This window comes from Ylistrum balloti, unplaced genomic scaffold (assembly GCF_031769215.1).
Source record: "Ylistrum balloti isolate Yb309-2 unplaced genomic scaffold, AGI_CSIRO_Ybal_v1 Utg370568, whole genome shotgun sequence".
Lineage (NCBI taxonomy): Eukaryota > Metazoa > Mollusca > Bivalvia > Pectinida > Pectinidae > Ylistrum > Ylistrum balloti.
In genome coordinates, this window is record NW_026782356.1 from 224,642 (window position 1) to 251,172 (window position 26,531).

At 36.9% G+C, this 26,531-nt stretch overlaps 1 protein-coding gene across 1 annotated transcript; it reads right to left on the minus strand.

Moving 5' to 3' along the window:
• Positions 1-581: 581 nt before the first annotated feature.
• On the minus strand, positions 582-24,488 carry LOC132556453 (UPF0764 protein C16orf89 homolog). The gene is made up of 7 exons (XM_060220864.1): positions 24,284-24,488; positions 16,072-16,233; positions 10,526-10,676; positions 4,171-4,288; positions 3,756-3,915; positions 3,171-3,296; positions 582-742 (listed from the first exon to the last, which is right to left on the minus strand). The coding sequence occupies exons 1-7, from the start codon at positions 24,486-24,488 to the stop codon at positions 582-584; spliced, it is 1,083 nt and encodes a 360-aa protein (XP_060076847.1).
• Between the last annotated feature and the right edge of the window lie 2,043 nt (positions 24,489-26,531).

Consider the following 26,531-nt stretch of genomic DNA (forward strand, 5'->3'; position numbering starts at 1 on the left):
AAGTGTTGTATAACAATCATGTGTGATACAGGTGAAGTGTTGTATAACAATCATGTGTGATACAAGTGAAGTGTTTTATAACAATCGTGTGATACAGGTGAAGTGTTTTATAACAATCATGGGTGATACAAATGAAGTGTTTTATAACGGTGCACCGTAAAAGGGTACAACAATGACATTCTGTCTGCCTGTGCGATGTTAAGAACAACACACAAACAGGTTTATCGTTAATGTAGGAATTTTGATATGAGAAGAATGGACGGTAGGTAGGACACAGTTCTACGGAGGTTAACTTTAAAATGTAAACTTGGGATTTGATATGATTATCTCACACAACCTCACCCATAGTCAAATTTAAAACTTGTTTAGAGATAACCACTCTTCAATACAAATCTGTTTATCTCTTCATCTTTGTGCAATTGTTTACATATCTTATAGTTGTTTCTTTATACGTCTCCGAAGACGTAACCTCTACAGAGAAATTGAAAATCACTACAGTCTCAGTATCTCGATGTATAGGTTATACATAAATTGATTTGGTAAGTTTTTCCACAAAATTTTAGTTTTTTTGTGTGTTTTTTTCAGTTGTCCATATCTCTCTCGAAGGCGGCGAACTCCAACATGTATCGGATGTACTGGCCGAGAGCGGCCACAGCCACAGTGGTCCGGTGACAGAGACATCCGTGATCCAGAAGACGTTCTTCTCGCTTGTTCCGAATGCGAGGCTTTGTCCCACGGTATTCTACAACATAAACCAAGGTCTTTATATTACACTGAATTTACGAATTTCTTGCATAACACGAACACGATAAATTAAGACATTCACGAACGATTGCCTGCCAGTATTTAATCAGACAGCCATGTATACATATATTTCACTATTTCATGTCTGTGCCGGGGACCGTCAGAAGCATGGCGGCAACAACAGTCTCCTTAAAGTTCCTCGGGTCTGATATACTGCTCTTGTTCTCACAACAACTTTAATATAATGGTTTTATTCCGTTCTTTGCCTGATAAAACTTTTTAATTCTGTAAAGTCAAACTCCCGTTCTATTGTTTTGTGACAATTTACTCTCCTAAACACTTTCGACGTTGCCAACAAACGGAAACAAACAAAAAATGTCGTGCAGCTTTTTATCTAATACATTTTTCATCAAAGCCAGCAAAACCAAATACAGCTATGGAAAATGTAAATCAAAATTATAATAGAGATCTCATTTGTAAATTTGTATATTCTCCGCTATTTTCACAGCCTAGTGCTACAAAATTCATTATTTGGTATCAAAAACATTGAACTGTCAAATCATTCTATGGAAAGATCTCATTTAATTGGAAATATGGGAACAGGCATAGTTCAGAAGCATCCTCTCCTCCTAAAAACATTTAATTGCTTAAGATATATATATTTTGATATCACTGGAAATTATTCATCTCAGACTTCCGATTTCTTGAGGTCAAAAAATCCCGTTTCCTTACATCAAGATTTTATACAAGAAATAAAATATAAAGATATATTAAAACGTTGCTGCATCGGTTCGAGTTGCTAGCTTTCATTCGTCTAGATATATTTAACAAATATCACCGCTCTAGATAACTTACAGACACATAGCGTCTAAAGGAATAAAGAATAAATCTCTGTTATTCTGACTGTATATCTATACGTCCCGGTCAGGGTGCGTTGATGGAATTCGATCGGGTAGAACTTCCAAGCGCGTTTTTTTTTTCAATTCTGTAGTGAAAATACCATACTCATATAATTGTAGTTGCGTAAACTTCACAATTCCATACAAAGCCATAATTTGTTCTTATCACATTTCGTTCATGAGCATGAAAACTAACTTTCGTCTTTTAACAATTACCATTTACCTTTCTAGACGTCTACATCAAGTTGATGTCAGAAAAGAGGACTCTATTGCAAGACACTCTTTATTTGACGGCACTGTGGAACTATGATTAGTAAAACATTACGTTAGTTTGAGGCCTTCTGGGAATCGAACCAAGACTCCGTGCCGGATGACACGTCACATGATACCTGAGATCGGTGTGTGGTGATGTGATAATGCGAGGTGTGACGTTGGACTCTCGGGCGGGGTCAGTTAGCGTCAGTTCTTGGACAGGGTGAGGCAGCCAGGTTTGTAGAAGTATTAATCATTGATTTCGATATTAAATGGGTTATCTGTTTCATATCTTCCGCGCCTTAGTTGTGTTTACTGAGATAAAGAACATTAATTATCGAGTTAGGGCGTCTCATGAGACACGCAGGGATCGGATGAAGATGAAACGAGTCTAGGAGAGATAAATTTACAGGTCCTCGGGGCAGTAAGAGACGTCAAATTCCTATCGATTATCATCAAACCAGTCATTTGGCTTAGACACCGTCACAACTCTCAATTGATGTACTGATCTCAACAGATCTTTACCGGACTATTTGAGAATATTTTGTCTTTTTTAGAAATAACAAATGAAGATGACACTCAAACTTGAAAATTAACGGACGACTTTGTTCCATGGTTGTGTTAACCGAAACTTGTACTCGTAAGGCTCCAGGAAGACATATCTTTGATATCTGATTAGGTGATAAAGTGATAAGTCAGCGTTTCAATTGTCTCTGATTCAACTATCAATAATGGTGACGGACCTGCCGGTGGCGACACCTAGCGGATCTCCCTAGGACTTCCGCATCACTGTCGGCTGTGTACTGTCCGCCGGAGAGGCTACTACAGCACTGCTAATGTTTGACCTTTCTGTCTCCAAGTTAGTCCCAAGGAAGTCATCAATCATATGTCGATAAATGGCTGCTCCGAGAGTTAGCAGTCCAAAACACGAAATGCAGTCTGATGGGCCCCACTTCGGGGTTAATTTTGTACATAGCCGCAGAGAGTTCTAAATTATGTTATAAAGATCAATTTGAAAAAAAAATCAAGTTATGTGTGTTGATTGCATTTTTATTGCAACTGGGTAGCTATGGGTGCTGAAATAATGCATCAAACGACACAACAAAGAATGTATCCGAGTAGGTTCCCCAAATGTCTGACGAGCAAATATAGATAAAACAGATATTTATATTATACACATATTTAAATAATGTGGATAATTTTGACGTGTGTTTGCAAAGTCATTTGGAAACCATTGACATCACTTGGAGTGGTTTGACTTCACTGTCAACTTACCGACATCTGTCTCCCTTACTGGGTTCCCCTTGTAACACCCAGTTTTGTGGTCTTGCCAACTCAAGATATTTTCCAGCCAATCAGAGGTAAAGAATTGTCTGTATCCCAGCATTCCACATAATGCCGCTAAAATGCAAAAATGTGTTGCAATGAATTCATGTATAAATACATGTCATTAAGGTTTATATAATAGAAAATCCATAGATTCCCAATCAGAGATGTAAAGTAGCAGATATCGTCATTTCAAGCAACGACGCGGTACTAAGCAATACGGATGACCGCACGTGACATCAAATAATAACGGTTACTTTGTGATATTAAGTAGCACGTAGTTCGGATTACCAGTTAGGAAAGTGCTATCATATTAAAGACAATTTATGCATAGAGGGACTATACGGCTTCGGAAAAACATCAAGCTATGATAAGTTTTAGATACTTATATAATATATTCATAATATATTCAACAAGAATGTTTCTGGGACAAGATTGAGTCGTTTGATAATGAATTGATGGCAAATGTTTTCTACTACAGAGAGTAGATAACGCATAGGTTGAACTATAAGTGAACTCTTGTGAGTGCAGTACCTTGTTCCATGAAGAGATCCTGTTTTCGTTCAGGGAATCCCTCCTTTGCGATAATAGTGGCCTCATTCATCATGTTGGCGCAAAAATCGTCCTGCATTTTCTCTATGGATTCCTGACCTGCTGCCAAGCGCATCATTTCCATTTCAGCCCCACAACCAAACTAAACGATAAACACGACACAAATAGGTTAAACCGAATCAAAGTATCCGTATCTCAATAGTATACTTAATTTGTATAGCGTTCGAATGATGTACAGTATAGACAAAACATGCATTATTAACAAAGTTTATAAGATGCAGTTTGACATAAAAAAAATGTCGAATTTCAAAAGCATTTATCAATCTGATATTAAATAATTTCCACACTTTATTATTTTCTATTGCTGTAGAAAAGGCTGTTACAAGAAATGCGCTACCTGTCTTCCTATTTGTAAGTAGAATATTTCGTGTGATAGAGAGTACCCATTGTAAAGAGGTGACGTCATGGATTCCCAGCACCTTCTGGAGATGACACACGTGTTCTTGGTACGCTTCCTACAAGTGAAGTAAATGATACTATCAATAAGATTAAACCATGACAAGTAATTTGTAATCCTGTCTGTCTAACTGTGTGTGTAATCTGCGGAAATCTTGTACATTCTTGTACACATGGGATAAATGTCAATGCTACACCAGTGTGGGGTTTTTAAAGGAAACGGAAAGTAACGATTTATTTTAAATTAATTACTGAACTCCTAAAATATACATTACTACAGTGTGTTATTTATAAAGGTATGAAGCCAGCGAGGAACACGATCATTCAGTTTATAGACAACGCGCCAGGATAAGTCTAACGTCTTGCCCTCCCCCGGTGTCTGGATAGCAGTGGCGTGAAGAATGACGTTACGACCGGAAGTGTCTCCGTATGACTTCATTGGTTAACCCTCCCGGTCGATACCACCGGAAGTGTGAACTAGAGTTTGTTCGGTTTAGGACAGACATCACCGTTTAACTACAGTAAAAGGTCACATGGAACACTTAATTACGTACGCTACGAAAATAACTCTGTGACATGTTGTTTCAGAACAAACACTAGCATTGTACAGTAGTCCATGACGTGTAGATTGTAATATTTCAAATATGATATGAACTATGGCTCAGCCATTTAGAACGAGCGTAGTAATATCACTGATGTATTTCATTGTGGTAAACAACCGCGACAAAATATTTTGCGACATTACGTATTTAACATAAAGTTTGAAGAATTCTTGATTGTTTTCTTGAATATTTATTGTGTGCCTAACTAGTTCATGATGTTTTTCTTTTTCTCAGCTTATTCTTTCGTATTACCTCTGTAGGTTTGGCGGATAAGATACTAATTACTAAGCGCCTTGGTGAACGAGACTATTTGTTGCTATATCTGCCATGTTGATATCCTCCATTGGTTCAAAACATCACAGGGAACTCCACTTCCGTGTCACAACTTCATGACTGATAGTATGTGTGATTTTTTTCACTTCATTTTCTCTTCGCACTTGTTATATTTAGGGCTTTCTTTGCCTGCGGTCCCTGTGGGGCCCCTCGAGCTATGCTCGCTATTAAATTTCCAATTCTTCTTTATGAAGTAAAATGCAGTAAACATCTCCACGGGAACATCTCAAGCACGTGCTTTATGTAACGTTCACAACAACTAGCGTTGGTATCATATAGAACAATAGGTCTGTCTGTAGTACGATGTACACCTTTTGGTCCAGGAATACATACAGTACAATCTATTCCTTATAGGTAAAAATATCAGTCTCGCATTGCTATGTATTCCTTTAAAGACCAAATATGTAAAGAGACTACTTATGTTTATGAAAAATGTAAAAGGTCATCATGATCTGCTTGTTGAACAGCATTAGTTAATACATTATTATGGAGGACTGAAATGTATAAGTTCCTTTTACGTACGTTTTCCAAAGCATCAGTTGATACACTATTACGGAGAACTGAAATGAATGTGTTCCTTTTACGTCCTTATTCCAAAGCAATTAACTCCCGATACCGGATTATCTGAGATATTGTCGAGCGTATTTTGATGGAGGCCTGCGAATCAGTTTCCAATATTTCTACATTTTAGACGCTATGTTAGGAACAAATATTGTTGTATTGGGAACAGTTCTCGGCAATGCATTTGGGTCCTAGATCTGAATGTCATGGAAACGTATTTTCTTATGTATTCCAGAAATTTATATACTTAGTCACTTAAGTCTACTCGAAAGTGCTGTCCAAAATGTCAAATGAATTTAATCTTGAGTTATCTAAGTATAGGTTTTATTCTACAAAATGGTAATATCGAGGTACGAACACCGTCGGCTGTTTACTGACGGAACACGCGCAAAATGTAATACTGATGGACAGTATCGACACTTGCCATTCCTGTTATCCCATTGTTGTCAGAACGACGTCTGACGAGTCATTCACGTGCAATAGATTCATTGGCCAAATCGGAATCTTCACGGAGGCGTATTTTTTTCAGGTTTAGTGGTATATGTTGTAATATTATTAATATTTAGGTGGCGTTAGGGAACACTTGGAATAACATTATCAACGTCATAACCGGTTGTGTATTATCATGTCAATGAAAGTTATGTAATGTTCCAACGTGTTCCTGGTAATACAGCGAAGGTTCGATAGTCTGTTTAATTATCCTATCTCAGTGTTTGTATTGCGGGAAGCACATCCCTGACTAAAACACTCGTAGTGTAGATGTCTTAGCGTTAATACTTCTACGACTAAAAGCGAACGGAAAATAGTGAAATAAATGCCTTAGTTTGTGACACATTTACTGCTAGTTTGGACCATGAGGAATCCTCCAACACAGATTGGTCTCACTATTAACGGCGTAAATGGAACGATGTATGCTTTATATATCAGTTGGTAATATACCATGTATGTCAGGCGCATATATATGATATGTCCTAAATATATGTAACTGAATCATACCGACATTGTATGTCTAATGGTCTTTTGGGTTGAGGACATAAATTGTCACTTCTTATTCATAGTATATGTACCACCTTCATGACAAAGGTACTAAAATCAAGTATGTGACAGGTTTCATTTCGGAAGTCTATAATAATATATATATATGAAATATATGTACTTTCGAAATTCAAATAGATCGATATTTACAAATTTATACGAGAACATATGTAGATATTATTTCTTTAATTCTGTTTAAAGATTCCGCCTTTCGGTGGTTGAAACAATGCTGAGTTCGTTGGAATGTTCCATCTTTAACGTCAACTATAGCTATTTGGGAAGTACAGAAGCATTCCAGGGTTATTTTTTTCCAGTGAATATCCTAAGAAAAAAGAGCGACACGTAGGAAATATAAGAATTCGCACATGGTTCAGGTCGCATTCGTTTATTTACGAGAATTAGATATTCCTTGATTCCGTACGGAATGAAACCAGACTGTTTACGTACGCATTAAAAACGCTCAGTCTCAGACTTAAGATAGACCTGTTACATAATCTTCTTGGCGGTCCAAAAGTCGCGTGACATTGAAATCGTCAATTTGCCGTCATATTGCCTTGTGGTATATGGAATAGATGTTCAGTGTTGACTGTGTGAAGACGTCGTTGTATGATTTATCAGACTCTATAATTTGGAACATTAGAATGACTCCCTTGTAGATCATAAATTGCTTTGAATCGTCATAGCTTCGAGTTTAAACGCGATTCATTATGTTATAAGAGAACTGAAACTATTTTCTCAAAAATGACGAACCATTAAATTTAGATGATTAATATGCTTAAGAATGTATCTTATATTCAATTTTAAAATAGATATTTCAACTCCTCATCATTCACGGATCATTGTGACTTTGTTTTATAGAACAGAAATATATTCATTGTATATATAAATAGCTTCGTGACCAGAAGAAACAAAAATCGAGAATAGAATTGCTGAATTGTTTTGTATTCATCACTCTGTTGTATATTATTGTTTGTAGAAGCCATATCTTAACTTTGTATCTATTTTACTGTAATAAACAGTTTGATTTCCATGTAAAAAAAGCCACATTCCTGTTAACGATTTTCGTGTAACATATGTCGCAAACGATTTCATATCTAATAATTCAACAGTAAGTTAGAATTTCGTGTCACCCTTCATAGTTGTGTATCTGAGGTAGTCGCTAACAAATACACTAGATACCACAATGTTTATCTGGAACATCAGACAACGATACCATCAGATTATTCACTCTCCCAAGAATATTTGGAAATATTTGGATATGGATGAAAATGAGTGATAATTCACTGGTTACACGTAAAACGGGACATTTTTTTCAAACCAGTTTTCTCCGTAACCTCTTAAGTTTTAACATATTAGTTCCTCAGCATCACGGACGAATCCTAGATGGAAAAACGGCTGTGATGCAGTTTAAATCTCTGTTGAATAGTGAATGTCATTTTCATGTTTTGTCTTTTCAATCCTGTCCTCACTTGAAGACCATAATCCAATGGACGGCTTGGAATTTGCTGGTAAGATTGATGTGCTAAAAGAAGTTACTAACCGCAGATCTGACAACCAATGACCCGGTGTCCATCGTCCACCAATTCTTGCCCTCAATACACATAATTGCCATTCGATATAGGGCCTACCCATTGCAACCTATCAACAACATTATTTTGGAATCGCGAGAAACGGAGCAGAAAAACGAAGCAGTAAAATTAGTTCCGTCAAATGCCACTGTGTTCAAACGCAATACATTTATCAGATATGCTTAGTGCACGTGAACGATTAGTTTCTGATATTAACAGCGACCATGTTTAATTAATGACAATCGCTGCCAAACCATTTCAGAACGTCATGTCCATCTGTTTAACGCACAGGACACAGGTAAGATTAAAAAGACATTTCTCGTTGCTGATTTATGGACAATACATATATCTGAACATGTGTGTGTCTAAGATAGGACCAAAGGTATGTCGAGACCAGATAAAGCACGTCAGATCAACGTCAGTCCCGCTCTTAATACATGACATTATACGTAGCCATATGTGGAAACGTGACTTTTCCATGACACGGCCACAACACAATTAACATGCTAATACACATCCGCCTGTATTGGATCTGAAAAAGAGCTGTGATTAAATATATGTCTTCTTTCTTATCCGGTTTGCACTGTGCCGTAAGATTTCTTTTCTATACGTTTCGAAGAATGTTTTTCTTCTTACTCCAGTAACGTTCTTTCAAGCATGGATAATCAACTCGACATTTTCACGGTATATTTCTTATTATCATTAATATATATATATATAAAAAAAATTTTGATTTAAACCAGTTTCGGTCGTGAATAGACTCCACTTGTATGGCGTGGTAGATCTATCGATCACTGTCTCCTGGTCCACCGATCGGGGATTCATAGTCACCCGTTAATGTGGCAATTGATTATAACCATGATTTACACTGGTGAAAGCATCAATGATCATGTATATTTTATATTTATTACAACAGCTGATCATTGTGCTACTGCTGGATTAACTGGTGCACCAACAAGAGAAGTATTTCACAATGAATTTATATTAGTGCTGGTTATCTATTATGTATTTGTTTCGAAATTGCGATAGAACTAGGTCATTGCTGTTGATAACTTAAAGTGTGAAAAGACCGCCATGGGAATCAATTTTTTGTCGTCCCTTACTTAGATTTTCAAAACGCGATTAAAAATAGATTGATATGGGAGAAATGATTAACTGGAAAGTTGATTGAAGACAAAGGAATTCCCTAGACATCCACTATGTCAGTGTAAAGGTGTGCCTATAAATTTCCTTCTGATCAGAGGGAGATATATTTCAAGATATTTCCATAAAAAGTTGAATAACGTAAATTTATTATCTTCGTGATGTCATGAAAAAAGAATTCGCATTTTCCTTTTTATATTATAATGAATTACTTAACACTTTGCGATCATATTGTTTGTACGCGAAATTAAAATCTGGTTGTGAAATAACGAGCTTCATGAATATGATAAGACTATTCGACTGTTGTTGTTGTTGTTTTTTGTCTTATGTAAGGTTGTTCCGAGGTTAGAAAATATTCAATGTGTATATAAATCATGAGTAGTGGTAGTCATTGTGATATACAAGTATATTATCATAAGCAAGCGATTATTTACAATCATAGTGTTAGTATCTTCATACTCACTCATTAACAACATAAGTTTTCTTGGGGGGAAAAATACATTTTTCAATACACTGTTCTTGTGAGAAAGACTTCCGTTGTGACTCTTTATAGACGGGTTGATATTCTTCAAAACATTTGAATTTTTCACAATTTTACATACTTAGATAAAAACAATTTGAAAAACAAAGAAAAAAAACATTTCATGCGCACTTGATTTTTGGATAAATATAACTCAGTTCATCCACTTAGGCTAGTTTTCCCATTTCGTGTATAAATGGATTTAGAGTGCACACGAAATGGTCAAAAACAAGTTTCTCACAAATATTAATGATTTTACATTAACTATTAGATACGCTGCATACTATGACCCCTTATCACCTATAGTTACACCCACCTAACACACATAAATCAAAGGTTAAGTAAACAAGTCATATTGCCTATGTTCGGCAACGTAAAAAAATCAACTAGTGAAATAAGCTTGTGTATACTGATGCAAATAAAGGTATGTTTGATTTGCTAGAAATATAATAACCAAACAACTACGCCTACCGAACACATGAAAAAAACTCCTGGTGACATATGTCGGTACTTGCACTGACCCCACCCACTTACCCCGTGCCGAAGAACTCCGCTATACAATTGTCCGAGTCCTCCTCGTGTAGAGCCTCGCCTGCTTTGTATGGCCACAGTGTCATACTGTCGTCAAAACTCTTACTGTTGTAGTCTAGTTCCCAGAATCCCTTCTGGAGCATCATACCAATCTCTGAAACCAAAATATTACTGGTATTTCAAAGAAGAAACAAAAGTGAGTCTTCATGAAACCACTATCAGTAAAGAAAAAATGACATAATATTTACAAAGACAACTTGTCAGGAAATGCTGTTTTCATCGACATAACGCCAATATCTGCATTTCAGATGTAAGATATAAGTTCTTATTTTTCGGGAAATAACAGCCTTAAACGACTTTAAGGGAATATCCAAAGATGGTAGAAAGTACGTCGTGGAAAAAAGTAAAAAAAGCTAATTTTAGTACAATCTAGACTTACATACAGCAAAGCGATATAACGATGGTTGGCTGGTAATTACCTATAGATAAACAAAGGGGATATTTTCTTCTTTTTACGAAAGAAATATTGAGTGCGTTTCTTAAGTAGTGCATGAAACAAGGAGAACCTGGTCTATATTCTCGACCGTTTTAATCAGTCTCCGTGTAAATCTTTCTTTTATTAATAGCTTGTCCTAGCTTCATTGAATTTAAGTTAAATTTAAGTTAGTATTTTCTTGATGTTTTATATTAATCAAAACATCAGGATTGTGATAAGAATCAGGAAAGGAAAACATTGTTTTCCTCCATGACGGGGTCCGTACTCTGACCGGAGTTTTACTAACGCCTACATCAGAATGCAAACTACCACTGTCGGTGACTAGGTTGGCATGTGCATCAGACAATTACCCTGATCAGATGGCTATCATACCGAAATTCTAGAGTCTCCGGATAAAACACTACCCTTATTAAATGATTAATTGATGATCGTGACCTTTTCACTAGGCTGACGTTTTGTTCCAGTTTCAGTGATCTATTGTCTGTACAAACACTCTAACCGATTGACGCAGGACACATCGAGCATCGTGCTATCGATAAGGGAGGGATTGATGAAGTTTAATACAACTGAATTGTCTGCATTACGGAAGTGCGTCATATGATCTAAAAATTCATCTTTCTACACAATTTGTGTACATCTAGATGTTTAATTATTCGGTCATATCAGGAATAAATTTTAAAATACGTCAGTTATTTCTTGAACGCGTCGTGTATACGTTCCGTGATAAAGGTTTGTGTGGTAGAAATTGAGTATGTGCCATATTTACGCTTCTCACAACTATCGGCTTTCCTCATTACCGTGTGACTAAATAGCCGCTTTGTTTTGGTACTTTACACCATCACCCGACCACACAGAAGTCTTAACTGCTCTCGTAAATCGCTCTCTTTTATATGTGCTACAATTCAATAAACGGAAACCAATGTTTGAATGTACCGGAACTTACAGAATATAGCATATTTGGATAATGGGTATCCGATACAAATGAACTTCCGGTTAATTTATCGTTTCATTCATCGCTTTATTATTGCCTTGAACAAATCGGCTCTCGGCCTCGAGTAATTTGGAGGCCTTCCGATATCGAGCCGATGATTAGCGAGTGTGTTTCTGTAAACATATTATGTGCCATGTAAAGTGAGAGATTGTTGGTGAAGCGTGATCGATTATGTGTGTACAATACTACCATGATCTCCCAAATGGCATCGCAACGTAGTCAACTTACTCAAAGATATGTGCATATCATATTCCTCGTTTCTAGCATTAAGTGACCAATTTCGTGACCAGCATCTCGCATCGTAACGTCCTTACCGCCAACAAACAATAGACCGTTGTCAGAGTCTTCGCCCGAACCTTTAACTGTATCCTACTCCAATCATGTTACCTAACTTCCTTACCGCCAACAAACAATAGACCGTTGTCAGAGTCTTCGCCCGAACCTTTAACTGTATCCGACTCCAATCACGTTACCTAACTTCCTTACCGCCAACAAACAATAGACCGTTGTCAGAGTCTTCGCCCGAACCTTTAACTGTATCCTACTCCAATCACGTTACCTAACTTCCTTACCGCCAACAAACGATAGACCGTTGTCAGAGTCTTCGGGCGAACCTTTAACTGTATCCTACTCCAATCCCGTTACCTAACTTCCTTACCGCCAACAAACAATAGACCGTTGTCAGAGTCTTCGCCCGAACCTTTAACTGTATCCGACTCCAATCACGTTACCTAACTTCCTTACCGCCAACAAACAATAGACCGTTGTCAGAGTCTTCGCCCGAACCTTTAACTGTATCCGACTCCAATCACGTTACCTAACTTCCTTCCCGCCAACAAACAATAGACCGTTGTCAGAATCTTCGCCCGAACCTTTAACTGTATCCTACTCCAATCCCGTTACCTAACTTCCTTACCGCCAACAAACAATAGACCGTTGTCAGAGTCTTCGCCCGAACTTTTAACTGTATCCTACTCCAATCACGTTACCACAGTACCGATAGGTACCGATATTCCGTTTCTCGTAGAATCGTCTCCAGAATTTTAACATCTCAGGTCTGATTAAACTAATACCTATTCTACAGTATCGTACATGTCAATCTCTTTACTAGTATGTCTTACGGCTTGACGTTTTCTCGAGTCACGCTCCAGCGTAATTCACAACCATATATTTGTATAGTCATAGCAAGAGAATTAAGGCTTTCCGTCAGTTCAGTGGAATATGGTAATGTGCAATGTGGAAAAATCAAATGTTCTCATAGAAGAAATTAGTTCCATTTTATGGGTTCACAATATCACAAAAAAAACTACATTACAGATATGGCACACTTTAACCTATTATGCCCTAACCTCGTTATCAATATCGTAACCTTCACTATATCACATGTACAGATATCGGACATTTTAACCTCATATGTCCTAACCGTAAACCTAGTTATATTACAGATATCGCACTTTTTCACCTTTTTACCCTAAGCTCATTACCTACGCCGTAACTCTAACTTCGATAATTGTGTAATTCCTTGTGTTTTCATCACTAATTTAACGAATACTCCCGTAGTTGTGGTAGTATCCATTGTCATCACAATGCATTTCCCTTTAACATGTGTTGAACCAAAAAAAAAATGTACAGGCGACATACAAGTGTATAGCGCCTATTAATATAAATTTAGATAAGGTAAAGTCGAACCAAACAGTGAATTAAACTGCATCACACAGCTGTTTCATCCTTCTAAGACTTGTCAGTGATACTAAGGGCCTAAATATTAGTAGGCGATTGAGAAAAATCCAAAGCCATTGAAAGAAATGACACAATCTAGATGGGGAGGTGCATTAGCCCAAAGCTACAGAAGATTTTGTAATATTTCAGATATCGGATCATTTAAGAAGAACGTCAAGTGCATGCCGTGCCACTATTCAAATAAATCAAAACGTGACATGCAGGTTACGACAAACTTCTCATTGTTCGGAACCCTATCAACTGCAACCCCTTATTAAGGCAGTAGTAGTCCCTTGAGGGATCTGATGCAATTTAATTTGCGAGAGCTGCCTAACCTTTGGCGCGAGGTACCGAAAAACTAGATGAAAAGTACAGTTATCAGACATAAGAAAACTTGCATCACTCCGACTACAACCTTGTTATATGATAACGTTATACAAAACACTCGTCAAAAAGGGTTAAGGAGCATATCAAACGAACCAGAGAAGGAGGCGGAGACATTTGAAATAAACAAAGTACAGACGTCAATAAAACAATCACTGATTATGGTTATAGAATAATGGTATATCACCAGAAATAACTGTCAACACGAGTTCTTTTCTTACGTGTTAAATAGAGAGGAACAGTTTATGTGCATGTAAATAAGTGTTTATCAGTACAGATCATTATATTTATGTTTCCGCTGGACCCGTTGTAGCTATTTTTGAACAATCATTATGTGTTGTTGTATTGAAATCGTTGAGGTATTTCTATCACTTTACATCGAGAGAGGAAACTCGTTATTCAAGGACATGAACATTTAGTAAGCACTAACCAGGTAACCAGCTTCTAATCAATCAAACATCCATACTGACAAGTCAACCTTCGTACCTCGAGTAGTTAATACCTATCACTGTTGTTAAACAAGCAGCTTCCTGCCACGAGTAGCTACGTACCTATCACTGTGGTAACTGAGCGAAGTTCATGTGTATAGTAGCTACGTATCTATCACTGCGGTAACCAACCGAAGTTCATGCCTCGAGGAGCTACGTATCTGTTACTGCGGTAACGATGTGAAGTTCATGTCTATAATAGCCACGTATCTATCACTGCGGTAACTGAGCGAAGTTCATGTCTCGAGTAGCTATGTATCTATTACTGCGGTAACCCACCGAAAGTTCATGTCTCGAGTAGATACGTATCTATCACTGCGGTAACCAAACGAAGTTCATGTCTCGAGTAGATACGTATCTATCACTGCGGTAACCAACCGAAGTTCATGTCTCGAGTAGATACGTATCTATCACTGCGGTAACCAAGCAAAGTTCATGTCTCTAGTAGCTACGTATCTATCACTGCGGTAACCAAGCAAAGTTCATGTCTCGAGAAGATACGTATCTATCACTGCGGTAACCAAGCAAAGTTCATGTTTATAGTAGCTACGTATCTATTACTGTGGTAACCAAGCGAAAGTTCATGTCGATAGTAGCTACGTATCTATCACTGCAGTAAACCTACTAGAAGATACACCAGTAACGTTCTATTGTATCAAATGTCAGGTCAGCACCGACTGTCAACAATATAGTGTCTCTTGGGTAACACATTAATTATTAACAGGATCGACTTTATTATGTTACAGTAGATACGATACAGTCCTGACTTGTGTTACAGATTACACCGAGTACTACACCGGCCTCGTCTGTCAGTAATATCGAGACTTACAAATACCAATGACGATATTTTTATGTCCGGCCTTCAAAAGTGCTACTGTAGTGACGTCCTCATGGCTATATTTGTAACAGACATAAGCGATTACTACCATTTCTCTCCCGAAAAAAAAGTCAAAATGTGGGTATTGTTTGGAGTACTTGAGGCTGTTTTTAGATAACACACAAGACCGTATGGCTGTCTATTTAAGCGGAAAATCTTAAAACTTAAAGTTCGTTTCCATTTCTGAAAAATTTATACATTCTGGCTCTCCTGATGAGTTCCATTCATGTAGGAAAAATAAATCTTTGAAAACTGTACATATAGGACACTGCTATCCTTATTTTTTTTTATTTTATTGGCTTTTCAAAGCATTTTTAAGACACTGCTATCCTTTGTATCACATCGTTTGTCCCTCATCACAGAGCACTTACATATAGTATAACGTACATCAGGATGATAACACTTACTAACATGTTATCACTTCACTTATACTTGGTGTTCGGGTGGGGCAATGAAGGCACCATGCTTCCTTCTGTCCACGTGGTTTTAATCTTGTAGTGTGGTTTCGGTAAGACCCCTGGTACAGAAGATTTACTTAAGCAGTCCTAAAGTATAGTATAACAGAATCACAGTAATCAAAATTAGGTAACTTACTATAAAAATAGCGTGGTGTTAGCGTCGCAATATAAGGTATTGCTTTGTCGCTGATTTTACCAGCTGTCCGTTGTAATCGCTGAATTTCCATCAGGGTGTGGCTATCCACCTGCCATTCCCCGGGGGAGCGTCCAATCATGTCCAGTAAAACCTTGAACTGACCTGTTGAGAGAAACAATAAAGATTGAATATCTGCAGGACAATATGAGGCTTTATAACATTGTGATTTGATATCCAGTTCCTTTCATTGAATATATAATGCATAATTAATGGTCACCATGGACAAACTGGTAGTGTTTTCGTCTTAGCTGAACACGTATAAATATATAGAAGTAAACTATACTTTTACCAGTCTTACTAATTCAATATCTCATAGTTCGTCTTGGTTGATTTTATGATGTGTTGTCGTTAACGATGACTATTTCTACATCTCCCTGTCGAGTATTACTGTAACAGTGTTTCTGTCTCGTGTCGTATTTACTCTCAGTGTGGCTATTATCTGTAAATATTAAGCCCTTGTTGATTAAAAGCTGCTTAGAGATAGGCAATGGTAAATGAAAATTTTCTAATATAGATAAAACCAAACTGGAGACATCATTCGTCATAGCGTACTTGTACATTTATTGGTACTTGGAACACATGGTCTTATTTTCATTGTATTTACTCAGGAGTCTCCATGTAAATCTGTCTTTTGTCTGTATTTCGTCCTAGCTTACTTGAATTTTAGTTTAGGTTATGCTTATTTTCACATGTAGTTTTGTTTCGTTTTGTTTGTTTGTTTGTTTGTTTTTTGTTGTTGTTGTTTTCATCCTTCAACAGTTTTATCTTTCTTTCTTTCTTGTGACAACAATTTTAATAATTCACTTACCACTGGTTAACTATGACTACAAGGGAAATCGGGACCTAACCTCTTCTATGTATATATATGTTACTGATGTTGATTAATTATTTGGTCTCTATACCTACCTAATAACAGTTTTATATCTTCAGACAGGTCCAAAATACATCTAATGTTAATCAAAGCTAGGTTTTCTAAACCTCTCAAATCGTTTACCATTGTTTGTCTTCGGAACAAAAGACTACATCTTAGTTACATATTGTTGCCTGGGTTGTTGGTCAGTTTGTATTTTTCAGACCTCTGAGATAATAAATGCTGCCCGGGTTGTTGGTCAGTTTGTACTCTTGAGACCTCTGAGATAATAACTGTTGCCTGGGTTGTTGGTCAGTTTGTACTCTCCAGACCTCTGAGACAATAACTGTTGCCTGGGTTGTTGGTCAGTTTGTACTCTTGAGACCTCTGAGACAATAACTGTTGCCCACGTGGTTGGTCAGTTTGTACTCTCCAGTCCTCTGAGACAATAACTGTTGCTTGGGTTGTTGGTCAGTTTGTACTATCCAGACCTCTGAGACAATAACTGTTGCCTGGGTTGTTGGTCAGTTTGTACTCTTGAGACCTCTGATACAATAACTGTTGCCCACGATGTTGGTCAGTTTGTACTCTCCAGACCTCTGAGACAATAACTGTTGCCTGGGTTGTTGGTCAGTTTGTACTCTCCAGACCTCTGATACAATAACTGTTGCTTGGGTTGTTGGTCAGTTTGTACTATCCAGACCTCTGAGACAATAACTGTTGCCTGGGTTGTTGGTCAGTTTGTACTCTTGAGACCTCTGATACAATAACTGTTGCCCACGTTGTTGGTCAGTTTGTACTCTCCAGACCTCTGAGACAATAACTGTTGCTTGGGTTGTTGGTCAGTTTGTACTATCCAGACCTCTGATACAATAACTGTTGCCCACGTTGTTGGTCAGTTTGTACTCTCCAGACCTCTGAGACAATAACTGTTGCTTGGGTTGTTGGTCAGCTTGTACTATCCAGACCTCTGAGACAATAACTGTTGCTTGGGTTGTTGGTCAGTTTGTACTCTCCAGACCTCTGAGATAATAACTGTTGCCTGGGTTGTTGGTCTGTTTGTATTTTTCAGACCTCGGAGACAATAACTGTTGCCCGCGTTGTTGGTCAGTTTGTATTTTTCAGACCTCGGAGCGTTGTTGTTGGTCAGTTTGTATTTTTCAGACCTCGGAGACAATAACTGTTGCCCGCGTTGTTGGTCAGTTTGTATTTTTCAGACCTCGGAGACAATAACTGTTGCCCGCGTTGTTTGTCAGTTTGTATTTTTCAGACCTCGGAGACAATAACTATTGCCTGGGTTGTTGGTCAGTTTGTATTTTTCAGACCTCGGAGACAATAAATGTTGCCCGGGTTGTTTGTTTGTTTGTATTTTTCAGACCTCGGAGACAATAAATGTTGCCCGGGTTATTAGTCTGATTTTAGTTTCTAGACCTATTAGATAATTACTGTTGTCTAATCACATGTCTCTGGACGTCCTTTTTTATGTTTTCGTTATCTCGAATCATGTTATTGATAGAACATTGTTTAATATCTACACCTCTTAGGTAAGATTAATTCGAAATGAATTTGATAATTACATTTGTTTAACGAATTCCTCTAGTGGAAAGAATGCATCCGAAGTTTAGCTATTTCTTCCTCCTGAGAAAGAATAACGTGGAAATTTATACAACTGATGAAGTACTACTTTCTATATTCAATTAACGTCTAGCGCTATAAATCCCGACAATAACCGCTGGCTCATTGATGAGGTGGCGTCAGTGATTTGTAGAAGGCTACACGCCGTATACAATGATATCACTGAGTTCTCCCGTCAGACCCTGCACTTTGCAGCTGTTGAACTCGCAAAGCTGTCAACACGTCCATCGTATGTCCGACCAGAGGCAGTTGTGGCTGTAATAAAACGCGCACTGGTGTACGTTGCCAGGTGTTGAAATCAAATGACATCATATAATAACTCTAAGGTAATTCCGTAAGTTTTGAGAATGGTCTTGACATTATTGGTTTTTCCGCATTACTCGGTGTGCTTTGCCATCCATCCTCACTTGACTTGGATTAGCTATGACCGGGATGTAAAAGGATAGTCCAAGTCTGCGTTCGCGTGACAAAAGCATTTCAGTTGAAACTTTTATAAAGAATAACAGTTTATATATACTAGCTCACATTAATAATATATGATTAGAAGGTCGTTTTATTTACAGACTATGATTTCCTGTCAAAATAAATTCCTTTCGCATGCTTGATGGATCCGAGTGTTATTGTTAGCTCGGTTCTGGATTTGAGAACTTTACATGACTGAGATTCACATGTTTTTTATTTGTTTGGTTTTTGTTTTTTTGTTTTTTGTTTGTTTGTTTGTTGTTTTTTTTTTTTTTTTTTACTTTTACAAACATTTCTGTGATAACAATCTTAATTTGCCGGAATGGTTAACGTACCATTCCAAACAATACCCTTAAAACTGGAAAATAAAAATCAGTTCATTTCCTTTGATAGTAAGTAAATGCAGGCCTATCTACTTCAGAAACGAAAGACTTATTTTCATGATAGAATTATTCTGAAGTCATCTTGTTTTCGAGGTCTTAGGAAATCACGTTCTCAAAAGATAACCAGATATAACACACCTACCAGGCATATCAACCATCACTGGACCATCTAACGGTAAATCGCACAAGGATATTAAATAATGATAGTCGAATGATGTCATGATGGTGGGGATTAAACCTTCCAATAATCTTTACCAGCCTTCATCTCTTAAAAAATACAACAGTATAAATGATGATTTACACCATTTTCATGACTTGTTGAAAGTGCAATTTGTATACTTCTACAAAGCTAAGAGTGTATATCACTCTGCGTTAGTGCCAATGGCACAATGATAATTGTCATGTGAGCTTGCAGATTTTATTTAAAACAACAATTCGATCATTTTGTAGCCTGACGGCACTGGCCACGTAACCTGGTTACAACCGATATATTGTAGGAAGTGACGTATTTGCTGCACAACGTTAAGGCTTTTCCCCCTATGCGCGACTGAAATATGACCTTTTAAAATAATATACCCTCAATATTGAAGCGGTTTTCTGTAATTAAGTTAGCAAAATGGATACCTTCAGAGTATATGCTGCTAGTCAAATTTTATTAAGTAAAGACAGGATATCCTTTCGGCATGTAAATGTCAACTACTGTAGTGATATATCGGATCTTTTTCTGAAACACTTACAACACTTGCTTCGCATGTGTAACTATCACATGGCCTTTACCTGAATCGGGTTTTAACAGGGGTAATTGTCACTATTTATTCTGACGGTTTTAACGTCCATTTCGTTACCGTTATCCAGTACTGTTGCCTTGAGAATTGTATGCCATTATTGTCGGAAAAGAGCAATATTAAAAGCTCTAGTCTGAACAGCAATTTCGCTGTTTCAGTTTTCATACAATGTTTCTTTTGATGTCTAGTCTTTCATTAAAATAATGTCGTATTGCGCTCCTGTTGTATTCTCCCACGTCAGTGACGCAACATTACAAACTTGAAACACGATTGTCAAGTGAAGCGGTTCGTCCCGAATAACACTGATAAAGTCTCCAGTGAACAACGAAGATTAAGCACTTTGGAAAAATATTTCGTTTCCAATCAACAAAAAAAATACTTGATAAAAAAGTTTTCATGTAGTTTTATATATGTAAAGATATCTTAACTCTGACAAAACACATTCTACCTGGACAAGAAGGTTCAATAAACTTTTTTTTAATAAAAAGATTTAAAAGTGGAAGATATTAATGAGAATTGCATGGCGTCATGAACAGCCCCGATGGAAAACATTAATTCCGTGCGTATTGATTCATAGTGTGTTAGGCTGAGCGCTTTTTGGTTTTGATATTCTTTATGAACAAGCATGTGGGAACAATTAATCTTACGTCAGATTTTAAAAGCAGAAATATTTTACCTGATTATTACAAAAGGCCGAATTCAGCACGCGAAGTGGGGCAGTTTGATTTCATGAGTTTGTTCAATTCTGCGTTACTGCTAAGAGTACTGAACATGTTGATGGTTATAATCATTTTATCAAACAGCTTGCAGAAGGAATATAATTGGTGTTGGGCTCTGATATTTACTTGTTCTTAGACATACAATTTAAAATTTGCAATGAAAATATTTAGTCTACTTCGTAATGGTAATTTATTACAAAAATTATATCATATATGTTCTGTCGCAAAACATGATCCAGGAACAAGTAAAATGTCCATCAGATAGGAATATCGCTATATCGAGAGGCTTGCTGTGGCGGGTAACATTGTAAAAATAAACAATATTGTGTCAAATTATTGTAATATTTCAATTAAAAGTTGGCAGACCTGGTGTTATTCTCTGTCTACTTCGCATTGTTCTTGTTAAAGCGTCTGCCTTTTTTCAAATTTTTTCCTGGATTCGTCAACTTTTTGTTTGAAATATAATTCCGTTAAGGTGTAGGTGTTATTTTGTTGATTCTGTGATGTTGTCTTTTGTCTGTGTGATTGTTGTTATCAAAAATGTTTTCAAATCAAATGATATATATTAACCCGAAATCCATTCAGATTGAAATTACTTTTTTTTTTTCAATTAAAAGATCGTGTGATTAGCATTCCATGACTCGAAACCATTTGCTAGTAAACTCAAAATAACGATTAGATTGTAAAATCTTATTTCATTGAAAAACATCACGTTAGATAAATTGAGCTTACTGAACACTATATCTGGGTAAGAAAGAGAAAGTAACAGATAACGTACATTGATAGATGTCTTTTATTGGTTTTACAGGTTGATGAAATTCTTTCTCCCGCATCATGCTTATCGCGAAGTCGAAAGTTCTTTTTTTTTTTTTTTTTTTTACAAATGAATCTTTTTTTTAATTGACATTTGAATATTAATGAAAATATTTCGGGTGTTTAAAACATGATTATAATATGATGGCCACTAACCAGTAAATAAATATCACACATCTGTAATATTAATTCAAACTTGTTATATAGCAACTAAATATTACTGATAATATACCATAGAATTATAATCTTGTAACCGTATTTCATGGTCAAATAAACCTTAGTTATAAAAGTCTTGTAACTTAACAAGTGAAGCATACTTTGATTTAAAACAGAGATAAGTACTATTTTGTTGAGCTAATTTTGAAAAATCAAGTAGATACGGTGACATACATCTGACTGTCCACGGGGAATACTGATGCCTTCCAATACCCAGCCTGGCAGAGCGACCTGACAGGGAACGGCACGGTTCGGTCTTCACGCAATACCACAGCGCCTCTCTTAGGACAATCCTTTTTCCACGGCACCACCGATACATGACTGTATTTCGATAAGTGCTTTAACAGGGTTGACTTGGTTCAATAGATGTTTTCTATAGACGAAATGAACTCACTAGATATTGTCTTACGCGTGTAATTGAAGGTCCCATAAGAATCGCTCATTTAAGGAGAGGCATACGTTGAATCAAAACAACTGCTTAATGTGTAATTAAAAACTTATACGGGGGGAAAGATATTGGTACATTATTGTTAGACTAATCTGTTGGGTTAGATAAAGACTCAGAATCACATCTGTTTACTATATTTATGTACACCCTGCCACTAATGGCGGAGTTGCTAGAATCCTTTTCATCGTCAAAATGCAAATCGGCGTCTAGACTGTAAAAAAAGGTTCTAGTTTGATGTTACGATGTGTAGGAGGCTTACTCTAGTGATGCTAAAAGAGTAAAACCATTCCTGCGACGGCGAAGGATTAAAAACATGCAGACATTTCACCATTCTTGCGATCGTAAAGGATTAAAACCTACCGCCATCTCACCCTTCCTATGATGGTAAAGGATTAAATTACAGATATTTTACCATTCCTGGATGGTAAAGCGTAACGCCTACCAATATTTCACCTTTCCTATGATGGTAAATGTGTAATGCTTACCGACACTTCACCTTTCCTATGATGATAAATGTGTAATGCTTACCGACACTTCACCTTTCCTATGATGGTAAATGTGTAATGCTTACCGACACTTCACCTTTCCTATGATGGTAAATGTGTAATGCTTACCGACACTTCACCTTTCCTATGATGGTAAATGAGCAAAGCCTACAAATGTTTCACCTTACCTGTGATAGTTAAGGATTAAAACCTCCCGATACCTCACCAAATCTGTCGATTTTATTTAACATCATAACGTTAGTTATTTAAAATTGTCGTGTTTATGTAGATATTTCTTAACTGTTTCATACTTGAAATCCATAAAAGTAAACTCTCACAATCTTTTTTGTATTATTTGTCTTTTTGTTTTATCTACAACTAAGTTATCTTATTTCCAAATATATTTCCTGTTCAACATTCAACAAAAGTCTATAACATAAAAAATGCTGTTCATGAGTCGTTCGCTGTTTTCACCGAAGTCACAATTTCTGGGGAAAATCCTTCGTGGATGTATCATAATTATGGACACAATTGTTCCATCTTAAGTCATACTTCTTTTCTTCAGTGGTTTGTCTCTAACCACGAAAATGACGAAAGTTTCTATACAACGAACATTTTATGTGATACTGTACCAAAATAATGCTGAACAAATGCGAAGACGATATTTTATGTAAATCGTCCGTAAAATCAGTCTTTACTTTGACCTACCAGTAAATGTTAGTTGGGTTTAGCATGTCGTTTGGTAGTGTATGCTATTACAAATAAACTTGTGCAGCCGGTATCAAAACTGTTTAATTCATCGCATCCTAATGATAAATTATACAGTTTTAATAATTCATCGCACCATAATTACAAATTGATATAAACAAAAACATCTGCCAAGGCATAAATTTAATATAAATTCATTATTATATGCATAGACATGGATGTATATTTCTCTGTCAGACGATGTGAATGTATCATACTTGATGATACTGGAAAATCTGAAGAAAAAAATCTGGAAAAGAGTCTATAAGATGTCAGAGCTTGTCTCTCATCCATTTCTTCTATTTTGACAATAGCATATGAGCATCAAACAAGGAAATCAGAGAGAAAAAACACAAACACACACAAAAACAAATAATTCAGTAAAGAATGAAAGAAAGAAAACAAAAACAAATACCCCAATTAAAAATCACAAACATGTCATGTTTTATGTGTTTTAATAAAATATCTGAAATTGCATGATTTGAAATGTTGATTGGAAACCGATATATTTTATATAATAATATAAATAATATCTTCTTTGATATGACCCACACGTCCAGAGTACCCAAATACAAGGACAACACTGATTACGATCTTTACAAATCTTACCTTCAAGTATCCGTGTCCCGATAACGGTGTCCAAGTTGACATTTTCATATTCTTTGTTGAAAAAAGTCAATGCTGAGTTAATGGAAGATAAAGTTCTTGAGAGTAGAAGTTGTGTTTCGTTTAGAGCAGTTAAACTAGCAGCATGAGAAACGAAGGCAAATACTTGAATAAGGCAGTACGCGAACATTGGAAGGGACACCTTCATGGTCCTACTTAAGCAACGAAACAACAGTGGTCACTTCAAACGGACACAGTCCACGTATCAAAGGAAAGCCACCGACCCACAATTTATCTGTCTTAGTCTGTAAAATCTCACTTCGTCGTCCAGGTTTCATTTTTATGTAGCGCTAAAGAAAGCGTAGGTGCCCTGCCACCGTTTTCAGGCCTTCTTCCCAATTGGCCGGTCCCTGGTGCTACGTCAGTGGCTGTGTTCAGTGGGCCTGACCTCTCACCTCCGCGCGCTGTACAGGTGTCTTCCCATTGAAGGTTAATGACAGATCGATGCCGGTGTGATTGTCACACCCTCAGCATTAGCAGCAGTAGGGAAAGGGGCTGGCAGCACGCGCTACCTGGGAGCACTTGTTTGGTGTGTAGTCACTCCACTTATAACGTTGTAACCTTGTGTGTTAACAAAGGAGAGCCACTACTACAGATTGATCTTGCCATATACACGGGAATACCTCTGTGATCCCCATAGTTTTACTACTATTGTCCTTCTGTTACCATGTACAAATGCCAATGTTAAAAAGCATTAGTAGGAATGGGCGTGATGTTGGTATTGGATGTTCATTTGTTTATATAAACACCGTATGTTGGCGGCAATGACAATCGGAAACAGTTGTAATTGTCAAATGATATGTTCGAATTATTGGTTTTCTCTCGAAATACAATCTCCCGTGAGATCCAGGTCCAAACTGCTAGCAGGTTGACTGATTAAAATGAGTTAAATGATCATTGATTTACTTAATTTGTTGCTGCAAAGTTGGTACCAGCGACTGGTGTAAATACATTAGATACTTTGGGTAAATCTCTATTACATCGTACATGTATATATATACACTAACATGGCCTTACATATACCACAGTATTAATTACCATTGCAAAGTAACAGTCTAATCTATTATGTCACTCGGCAAGTTTATCAATATATTGGCTGGTGTTGACCAATGGCGAGGGTTGTAGTTGTATGTCAAGGGACGTATAGTCCCGTGCAATCACACACGAAGTCTAGGTTACGTAACGTGATCAGGTCGTATAGTGACGATGAGCATATTTGTAAAGTATTCAACTAAATTGATCTGTTGAATTTTTATTCTCTCAGCTATGGTATACAGTTGTTGCCGTATTTTTCTCAAAACTTGCATCCTTTTTTTTAAATTGCTCGCAATCCGTATAAAAAATTATTTACCGAGTAAACCAAAGCATAAAATATACCAACAACCTTAACAGAGAATTTTCAGGGAATTTGCAACAAAACCTAGACACATGGGGATTACGTCTGTCAGTGAATGAAAGCAATTTATGGCGGAGCTTGGTTCCAGCGACATTTATGGGTGTAAACCCCTGACTGATACTCCACAATCCTATGTTAACAGGAGATTACGCTGGAACTCCATGTCACACTCGAGTGTGCACAGAGATAGGGGTAAAGTCTGCCACAGGGAACGGATATGAAAACCAGAGATTCGGGAAAGCTGTTGTCTGTGCTAATGATATATGAATAAGTTTTCAATAACAAAAAATCAAAAATATGTTTTAATACCTTAAATCTTTTAAAATATTTATTTTGGCAATGTTCTGAGAAACATCCCACACCAGGGGTGTTATAATTGTTTGAAAAGGAGTATCTTAAAAGTTTATTCATCGGATACTCAAAATGAACCATGTACAACGACTAATGTTAACATATAAATACCCTTGTCAACGGTTTTTTAGAACATAATTTAGGTATGACTATCTTCTGGAGTATTAAAAATAAAATTATGCAGATCTATTTTCAGATACCGGAAACCTCCTCCTCGTGTCCTCTCGTGGGGAACCATGGTGATATGGATTTCTAAAGGAAATTGTTGGAATTAGTTAAGGATGTAGCGAGTATAATCGAACGACACGGAGGATAAATACGTAATGGCCGACAAATTTCGCAAATGTTCGTTAATTTAGGATTTACATAGAGAAGTAGTCGTAACCATTGATTTTCTAAAATAGGTCTCATGTTCTATATTTATAGCAATAAAACTTGAGGCAT

Coding starts and splice junctions, on each gene's coding strand:
- LOC132556453 (XM_060220864.1), bottom strand. CDS start 24,488: ATGAAGGTGTCCCTTCCAATGTTCGCGTACTGCCTTATTCAAGTATTT. Junction 10,677..16,071: donor AACACCACGCTATTTTTATA/GTAAGTTACCTA, acceptor TTTTGGTTTCAG/AGATTGGTATGATGCTCCAG. Junction 743..3,170: donor AGTAAGGGAGACAGATGTCG/GTAAGTTGACAG, acceptor TTTATGTTGTAG/AATACCGTGGGACAAAGCCT.